General features: G+C 50.2%; 1 protein-coding gene across 1 annotated transcript in view; it reads left to right on the forward strand.

The window, feature by feature from the left end:
- cpne4a (copine IVa) overlaps positions 1-4,268 on the forward strand; it is a 27,827-nt gene extending 23,559 nt beyond the window's left edge. The window contains exons 12-15 of the mRNA XM_055163604.1: positions 41-92; positions 413-546; positions 1,547-1,765; positions 4,067-4,268. Of these exons, the coding sequence (XP_055019579.1) occupies positions 41-92; positions 413-546; positions 1,547-1,765; positions 4,067-4,183 (522 nt within the window). The 3' untranslated portion in view covers positions 4,184-4,268. The remainder of the gene's footprint in view (positions 1-40; positions 93-412; positions 547-1,546; positions 1,766-4,066) is intronic.
- The last annotated feature ends 5,732 nt before the right edge of the window (positions 4,269-10,000 follow it).

Here is a 10,000-nt window from a genome sequence, read left to right on the forward strand (position 1 = left end):
TTGTAGGGAGTATTATCTTGTGTCTGTTTTTTTTTTTCAGGTCTCTCATGATTTTCCACTGAACTTTAATGAGGAGAACCCCGAGTGTGCAGGTGAGTGACAGGAGCAGACAGGAGCAGACAGGAGCAGACAGGAGCAGACAGGAGCAGACAGGGGCAGACAGGAGCAGACAGGAGCAGACAGGGCAGACAGGGGCAGACAGCAGACAGGGGCAGACAGGAGCAGACAGAGAGCAGACAGGAGCAGACAGGGGCAGACAGGGGCAGACAGACAGGGGCAGACAGACAGGAGCAGACAGGAGCAGACAGGGGCAGACAGGGGCAGACAGGGGCAGACAGGAGCAGACAGGGAGCAGACAGGGGCAGACAGGAGCAGCTCAAACTAATCTCCTCTTCCTCCTCCTCTTCCTCAGGGATTCAGGGTCTGGTTCAGGCGTATCAGTCCATTTTGCCGAAGCTTCAGCTCTATGGTCCGACCAACATTTCCCCGATCATCCAGAAGGTGGCGCTCACCGCCTCCCAGGAGCAGCACACCAAGGAGGCCATGGTGAGGCCCACAGTGGGACTAGACCGGGTCTAGACCTGGACTAGACCTGGTCTAGACTTGGACTGAACCCAGATTAGACCTGTGTTTCTGTTTCCTTGAGCTGCAGACGTCACAAAGTGTTTTGTGTTGGTCTCTGGTCTGGTCTGTGGACTGGTCTGTGGTCTGGTCTGTGGTCTCTGGTCTGTGGTCTGTGGTCTGTGGGCTGGTCTGTGGGCTGGTCTGTGGTCTGTGGTCTGTTGTCTGTGGTCTGTGGACTGGTCTGTGGTCTGTGGTCTGGTCTGTGGTCTGTGGTCTGTTGTCTGTGGTCTGGGTCTGGTCTGGTCTGGTGTGGTCTGTGGTCTGGTCTGTGGTCTGTGTGGTCTGGTCTGTGTCTGTCTGGTCTGTGTGGTCTGGTCTGTGGTCTGTGGTCTGGTCTGTGGTCTGGTCTGGTCTGCTGGTCTGGTCTGTGGTCTGGTCTGGTCTGTGTGGTCTGTGGTCTGTGGACTGGTCTGGTCTGTGGTCTGTGGGCTGGTCTGTGGTCTGTGGTCTGTGGTCTGTGGTCTGTGGTCTGTGGACTGGTCTGTGGTCTGGTCTGTGGTCTGTGGTCTGGTGGTCTGTGGTCTGGTCTGGTCTGGTCTGGTCTGGTCTGTGGTCTGTGGTCTGGTCTGTGGTCTGGTCTGTGGTCTGTGGTCTGGTCTGTGGTCTGTGGTCTGTGGGTGGTCTGTGGGCTGGTCTGTGGTCTGTGGACTGGTCTGTGGTCTGGTCTGGTCTGGTCTGTGGTCTGTGGTCTGTGGTCTGGTCTGGTCTGTGGTCTGTCTGTGGTCTGGTCTGTGTGGTCTGTCTGGGTCTGGTCTGTGGTCTGGTCTGTGGTCTGTGGACTGGTCTGTGGTCTGTGGTCTGGTCTGTGGTCTGTGGTGGTCTGTGGTCTGTGGACTGGTCTGTGGTCTGTGGTCTGGTCTGGTCTGTGGTCTGTGGTCTGTGGTCTGTGGTCTGACCCGGTCTGTGGTCTCTGGTCTCACAGCAGTACTTCATCGTGCTGGTCCTGACGGACGGCGTGGTCACAGACATGGCGGACACTCGCGAGGCCATCGTGCAGGCGGCGCACCTGCCCATGTCCGTGATCATCGTGGGCGTCGGCTCGGCCGACTTCAGCGACATGCAGCTCCTCCTGCGCGCCACCAGGGGTCAGTCTGTGTGCAGAGACATCGTCCAGTTTGTGCCCTTCAGGAACTTCAAACACGTGAGTGTGAACCTCAAAAACTCAACGATTCACACCGACGAGAGTTAAATCTGATTTAAAACACGAGAAGAGTTAGCACGTCGCTGTTAGCACGTCGCTGTTAGCACGTCGCTGTTAGCACGTCGCTGTTAGCACGTCGCTGTTAGCACGTCGCTGTTAGCACGTCGCTGAGGAGGCAAGTTTATTTGTTCAGCACAATTCATACACGAAGTAATTCAAAGTGTTTTACAGAATAAGAAATACATTAAAATCATAATAAAAACAAATCAAAACATAAATAATCATGAAGATTAAATTTAAAAAAGAGAGACATAAATTGGAGAGAAGAGTGCGGAATGAAAACCTTTCAGTTTTTTTCACAGTTAAACAGAAAAGTTTAGAGTCTGGATTTAAACAGCGTCACAGAAGAGTCTGTCTCACATGTTCAGACTGTTCCAGGTTTTAGCTGCATGAACCTGAAACTCTGACTCCCCTTGTTTAGTCGTGACTCTGGCACCAGCAGGAGGTCAGAGGGTCGTGTCCCTTCGAGAGACTCCGGTGTTTTACTGGAGACTTCAGCGTCTACGTGGGCGACGACACTGACGCCTGGAGATGAACGTCCTCCTGATCTGAACCTGAGTCGTGTTCTGTTATTGGACTTTTGTGCTCGTCACAGTTTGTCCAGAACCAGCACCATGTTCAGCACCAGGTCCATCAGCGCTCGTGGCACCAGGACGTCCTCGACCGGAGCTTCATCATCCACTTTGTGATTGTGTCATGTGACTCCGGCCGTGTGTCCTGGACACTCGGGTGAAGAGAGTCAGAGCTGTAGACTCCACCTGGTGGTGAGTTGGTTCACTGGTGGAGGAGGAAAGACCTGCAGGTCCAGACGTGTAGTGAGGGTCTGTGGGAACATCTGGCACAGCCTAAGTCAGAGGAACTTTCAACTCACACCTCCAGGAGCTTCTCACAGATTCTGGGGGAGTCTGGGGACTTGGAGTCTGAGTGGGTTTTGTTCTCGGCCTCTGTTGCCGATGCGGCCGCTCGGAGCTGTGAGCGTCAGGTCTGCGGTTCCTGTCGCGGTGGTGATCCCAGAACCCGGTGGTGGACACCAGAAGTAAGAGATGAGTCAGGATGAAGGAGGAGTCCTGTCGGGTCTTGTTGGCTCGTGGGACCAACGGGTCAAACGCTCTGCAGCTCGTGAGGTCACAGAGACAAAAACTCAGAGCTGGGAGGAGTTCAGGGAAAACATGGAGGAGAACATGGAGGAGAACATGGAGGAGAACATGGAGGAGAACTATCAGACAAACTCAAAGAGATTCTGTCAAAGCATCCGGCGCCTCAGGAGGAGGATCAGTTCTTCACCATCTCTGTTTCCAGTGCAGGAGGAGAACTGTTCACCTCGACTGGGGACGTTGTCGGACGATGGAAGGAAAACTCTGAGGATCTCCTCAATCCCACCATCACGTCTTCTGAGGAGGAAGTCGAGACTGGAGACTCGGAGGTGAACTCGTCCATCACCCTGAAGTCCCTGAGGAGGTTAAAGTTCCTCGTGGTTCTGGAGGTTCTGATCCGTCCTGAGGATCTTCAGTCTCTGGATGTTGTGGGTCTTGTCTGACTCGTCTCTGCAGCGTCGTGTGGAGGTCGAGGACAGAACCTCTGGACCTTCAGACTGGGGTGGTGGTTCCTCTGTAGAAGAAGGAGGAGGAGGGTGTGTTCCAACTCCAGGAGAATCACACTCCTCACACTCCCCGGTCTGTGTCAGGGACTGGAGAGGAGAATGTGACCGATACTTGAACCTCAGGTCCAGGAGGAGCAGTGTGGTTTTGGTCCACTGGACCAGCTCCACACTCTCCACCGGGCGTCTCCCTTAGAGACAGAGTGAGGAGCTCGGAGTAGAGCCGCTGCTCCTCCACGTGGAGAGGAGCGTCTGAGGGGAGGACGTCTGTTCTGACGTCTCCTGGACGTGTCCCTCAGGAGGTGTTCATGTTCCACCGGGAGGAGGAGAAGACCCAGGACACACTGGAGGGACCATGTCTCTGGACTGGACTGGGAACACCTCAGGTCCCACTGGAGGAGCTGGAGGAAGTGTCTGGGGTGAAGGAAGTCTGGGAGTGTCTGCTTAGATTGATGCCCCCGAGACCCGACAGAGAAGAAGAAGAACATGGACGGAGACACGTGGCTGTTTGTCTCTGTGGCGTCTGTCAACTTTTCATATTAGATTTTTTTTTCTATGAGAAAAAAAAATTAACATTTACCTCCTCTTCTCTTCTTCTTCTTCTTCTTCTTCTTCTTCTTCTTCTTCTTCTTCTTCTTCTTCAGGCGTCTCCGTCGGCGTTGGCGAAGTCGGTTTTGGCTGAAATCCCAAATCAGATCATGGAGTATTACAACAGCCGAGGAATCAAACCCAAGACCCACCGGAGCACCAGACCCTTCTAGACCAAGACCAGGACTAGACCAGGACTAGACCAGGACCAGACCAGGACTAGACCAGGACTAACCCAAGACCCTGAAGACCATCAGGCCCTTCTAGACCAAGACCAGGACTAAAAAGTAACCAGGACTGAACCTGGACCAAACAAAATGTACATCAGGACTCAAAATGGGACCAAAACCACATTAGGACTAAACCAGAACCGAACCAAGATTAGATGTGAAGAAAACCAAACCAGGACCAAATCCAGACCCACCAGGACTCATGTGGACCAAACCGGACTAATCCTGATGATGTCACAAAACATGGTCCAGTTCAGGTCTGATAGAAATAAGACCAGGACTAGACCAGGACTAGACCAGGACTAGACCAGGACTAGACCAGGACTAGACCAGGACTAGATCTCTGTTCTAATGTTCTACTGCAGGTTCTTCAGAGTCGTGTTTTAACATTGTAACAGGTAACATAACACGAGAAAACACTCTGTTCCACCTTGTGATGTCATCATGTGGTGATACAGGAAGTGCTCCACTGTGTTTTTAAACTCCACACTTCACCTTCACTAGAATCACATGGAACATTTCAGTCCTGGAGTCGCCTCAGGAACATCAGAACATTAGAACATCAGAACATTAGAACATCAGAACATTAGAACATTCAGAACATCAGAACATCAGAACATCAGAACATTAGAACATCAGAACATCAGAACATTAGAACATCAGAACATCAGAACATTAGAACATCAGAACATCAGAACATCAGAACATCAGAACATTAGAACATCAGAACATAGAACATCAGAACATTAGAACATCAGAACATTAGAACATCAGAACAGAACATTAGAACATTAGAACATTAGAACATCAGAACATTAGAACATCAGAACATCAGAACATCAGAACATTAGAACATCAGAACATTAGAACATCAGAACATTAGAACATCAGAACATTAGAACATTAGAACATCAGAACATTCGTTCATCTTTAAGTTCAGAGTTTGTGTGATTCAGATTTGACCCAAACATGAATCCTGAACTTTAAGTCCTGGTCTAGACCTGGACCTGGACTGAACCAGAACCAGACCTGGACTGGACCAGGTCTGAGGACTCACGTACTGTGTCAGAGTCCTGCAGTACCACAGTGCAGTAGGTGGTACTTAGTGCTACTGCAGTACGTGTGTAGTACTGCAGTACTTTGTAGTACTGCAGTACTTTGTAGTACTGCAGTACTTTGTAGTACTGCAGTACGTGTGTAGTACTGCAGTACGTGTGTAGTACTGCAGTACTTTGTAGTACTGCAGTACGTGTGTAGTACTGCAGTACTTTGTAGTACTGCAGTACGTGTGTAGTACTGCAGTACGTGTGTAGTACTGCAGTACTTTGTAGTACTGCAGTACGTGTGTAGTACTGCAGTACGTGTGTAGTACTGCAGTACTTTGTAGTACTGCAGTACGTGTGTAGTACTGCAGTACGTGTGTAGTTGCAGTGTGTAGTACTGCAGTACGTGTGTAGTACTGCAGTACAGTACGTGTGTAGTACGTGTGTAGTACTGCAGTACTTTGTAGTACTGTATCTGTAGTGGTGTTTCTATGCATCTGTGATTCTCCTGGACTCGTCTGTAGGTCAGAGGTCGTAGGTCGTAGCTGCATGTTTGGTCCTGAGCTCAGTGAGTCGCATGAGAAAAAACCTGTGAAAAAAACAAACCCAGAGACACGACTCTTCATCCTCCTCATCCTCTTCATCTTCATCTTCCTCCTCCTCATCTTCATCTTCATCTCTCCTCATCTTCATCATCTCCTCATCTCATCTCTCATCCTCATCTTCATCCTCATCCTCTCATCCTCATCTTCATCCTCTTCATCCTCCTCATCTTCATCCTCCTCATCCTCATCTTCATCCTCCTCATCCTTCATCTTCATCCTCCTCATCCTCTTCATCTTCATCCTCCTCATCCTCTTCATCTTCATCCTCCTCATCCTCATCTTCATCCTCCTCATCCTCTTCATCTTCATCCTCCTCATCCTCATCTTCATCTTCATCTCCTCATCCTCATCTTCATCCTCTTCATCCTCCTCATCTTCATCCTCCTCATCCTCTTCATCTTCATCCTCCTCATCCTCTTCTCATCCTCCTCATCTTCATCCTCCTCATCCTCATCTTCATCTTCATCCTCATCCTCCTCCTCATCTTCATCCTCCTCATCCTCATCTTCATCCTCCTCATCCTCATCTTCATCCTCCTCATCCTCATCTTCATCCTCCTCATCCTCATCTTCATCCTCCTCATCCTCATCTTCATCTTCATCCTCATCTTCTTCATCTTCTTCTTCTTCTTCTTCTTCTTCTTCTTCGTCTCTGGGTCAGATTTGCATTTTGCCTCGTGTTGTTTTTTCTGTAGTTTAGTAAAAACAATAATAATAATAATAAAGATGTAGTAATAATGTAATAACAACAGTAATAACAGTAATAACATGAATAAGAAATATTAATAATAATAATAAAGTTATAAATGAAATATTCCAGAGTTTAGACTCAGCGGCGCCCGGTGCATGAGTCTGCGCCGCTTAAAACCCCCCGCCCCAGACCACCTCCACCAGGACCAGACCAGGACCAGGACCAGACCAGGACCAGGACCAGACCAGGACCAGGACCAGGACCAGGACCAGACCAGACCAGACCAGGACCAGGACCAGACCAGGACCAGACCAGGACCAGGACCAGACCAGGACCAGGACCAGACCAGACCAGACCAGACCAGGACCAGGACCAGACCAGGACCAGGACCAGGACCAGGACCAGACCAGACCAGACCAGACCAGACCAGGACCAGACCAGGACCAGACCAGACCAGACCAGACCAGGACCAGACCAGGACCAGACCAGGACCAGACCAGACCAGACCAGACCAGGACCAGACCAGACCAGGACCAGGACCAGGACCAGGACCAGGACCAGACCAGACCAGACCAGACCAGACCAGGACCAGGACCAGACCAGGACCAGACCAGGACCAGGACCAGACCAGGACCAGGACCAGGACCAGACCAGGACCAGGACCAGACCAGGACCAGACCAGGACCAGGACCAGACCAGGACCAGACCAGGACCAGACCAGACCAGGACCAGACCAGACCAGGGACCAGGACCAGGACCAGACCAGACCAGGACCAGACCAGGACCAGACCAGGACCAGACCAGGACCAGACCAGGACCAGACCAGACCAGACCAGGACCAGACCAGGACCAGGACCAGACCAGGACCAGGACCAGACCAGGACCAGACCAGACCAGGGACCAGGACCAGACCAGGACCAGGACCAGGACCAGGACCAGACCAGACCAGACCAGGACCAGACCAGACCAGGACCAGACCAGACCAGGACCAGACCAGGACCAGGGACCAGGACCAGGACCAGGACCAGACCAGACCAGGACCAGGACCAGACCAGACCAGGACCAGGACCAGACCAGACCAGGACCAGACCAGGACCAGGACCAGGACCAGGACCAGGACCAGACCAGGACCAGGACCAGGACCAGACCAGGACCAGGACCAGGACCAGACCAGACCAGGACCAGGACCAGACCAGGACCAGGACCAGGACCAGACCAGGACCAGACCAGGACCAGGACCAGGACCAGACCAGGACTAGTGACACTGTGGGGTTTTCCTGGTGGAGTTGTGGTTGCCGTGGCGATCTGTGGCTGTGGTTTCTGAGCATGCTCAGTCTGTGGTAGAACAAAAGCACAATTTTATACAAAACTGCCTCTGTTGCCCCCTGTCGGCCTGTGTGTGCACTGCCCCTGTGTGCCGCCCCTGTGCACCTGTCGGCTCACCTGTCGGCTCACCTGTCGGCTCACCTGTCGGCTCACCTGTCGGCTCACCTGTCGGCTCCTTTGATTCACTGAGAAATAAAATAAAAAGGTGAATCTGTGAAAAACAAAGAGAAAGTGATAGAGACAGGTGTGTCCACATGTGACAGGGGCTCACCTGTCGGCTCACCTGTAGGCTCACCTGTCCCTGTGGTGATGTCGTTCGGAGCATGCTCAGTTTGTGGAAAAATATAAGCACAATTTTAAACCTTCTGCCTCTAATGTCTGTGTCTGTTTTTGTTTTTTTTTCCAAAATTTTCCCAATTTTCCTACATTTTTCCCTAAATTATAGTATAGACAAATTTTATATTTTTCAAAATTCTAATTTAATTTTTTTCATTTTTTTTTTACTTTTTTCCAAATGTTTCAGTAATTTTTTTGTAATTTCTTTTCTTTTCTTTTCTCTCTTTTCTTTTCTCTTTTCTTTTCTTTTCCTTCTCTCAGTTTTTTCGTCTTTGTCTCTAAATGTCGAATAGTTTGAGCTTCAAACATAAAAATAAAGTTTATATTTTTATGTTTTAAAAACTGTGATAAAATGTCCCTGTCAAAGCTGTCAATCACCAGAGCCCCGCCTTCCTGAGTCCTGCCTCCTGATTGGTTAGACGAGGTCACATGTTTAAATGTTTATTTAAAACTTTGACTCAAAATGTTTTTATAAAAGTTTTTTTTTCGATCTGAAGTTTTCAGACGTTTGTTCATGTTTTATTTGAACACTGGTGTTTCCTGTCGCCGTGTCTGAGGCAGACGCTCGTTTGAAAATAAAACTTTGCCCTGAACTGAGTCTGAGTTTAACTTTTACACTGAAAACACTCGGTCCCACCTCGTGATGTCATCAAGTGGAGATACACGGCACGGTGGCTGAGTGTTTCGCACTCATGCCTCACAGCAAGAAGGTTGTGGGTTGGATCCCTGGGTTTTTCTGTGTGGAGTTTGTTTCTCTTCGTGTCTGGATGAGTTTCCTCCAACACAAAACCTGCTCCAGGTCCAGAACAGCTGAGAGTCAAAGACACAAACACAATCACTTCAATCATTGTGTCCTTAGGCAAGACACTTCACACACATTCCCTCGTATGAAAGCGGTGTGTGTGTGTGTGTGTGTGTGTGTGTGTCGTGTGTGTCTGTGTGTGTGTGTGTGTGTGTGTGTGTCTGTGTGTGTGTGTGTGTGTGTGTGTGTGTCTGTGTGTGTGTGTGTGTGTGTGTGTGTGTGTGTGTGTGTGTGTGTGTGTGTGTGTGTGGTGTGTGTGTGTGTGTGTGTCTGTGTGTGTGTGTGTGTGTGCGTGTGTGTGTGTGTGTGTGTGTGTGTGTGTGTCTGTGTGTGTGTGTGTGTGTGTGTGTGTGTGTGTGTGTGTGTGTGTGTCTGTGTGTGTGTGTGTGTGTGTGTGTGTGTCTGTGTGTGTGTGTGTGTGTGTGTGTGTGTGTGTGTGTGTGTGTGTGTGTGTGTGTGTCTGTGTGTGTGGTGTGTGTGTGTGTGTGTGTTGTGTGTGTGTGTCTGTGTGTGTGTGTGTGTGTGTGTGTGTGTGTGTGTGTGTGTGTGTGTGTGTGTGTGTCTGTGTGTGTGTGTGTGTGTGTGTGTGTTGTGTGTGTGTGTGTGTGTGTGTGTGTGTGTGTGTGTGTGTGTGTGTGTGTGTCTGTGTGTGTGTGTGTGTGTGTGTGTGTGTGTGTGTGTGTGTGTGTGTGTGTGTGTGTGTGTGTGTGTGTGTGTGTGTGTGTGTGTGTGTGTGTGTGTGTGTGTGTGTGTGTGTGTGTGTGTGTGTGTGTGTGTGTGTGTGTGTGTGTGTGTCTGTGTGTGTGTGTGTGTGTGTGTGTGTGTGTGTGTGTGTGTGTGTGTGTGTGTGTGTGTGTGTGTGTGTGTGTGTGTGTGTGTGTGTGTGTGTGTGTGTGTGTGTGTGTGTGGCAGCCGTGCTTCTGTCACTTTGCCCCAGGGCGGCTGTGGCTGCATCAGC

The sequence above is a fragment of the Boleophthalmus pectinirostris genome, unplaced genomic scaffold, assembly GCF_026225935.1.
Source record: "Boleophthalmus pectinirostris isolate CB_2022bp ecotype Guang Dong unplaced genomic scaffold, ASM2622593v1 HiC_scaffold_6, whole genome shotgun sequence".
In the NCBI taxonomy this organism is placed as follows: domain Eukaryota; kingdom Metazoa; phylum Chordata; class Actinopteri; order Gobiiformes; family Gobiidae; genus Boleophthalmus; species Boleophthalmus pectinirostris.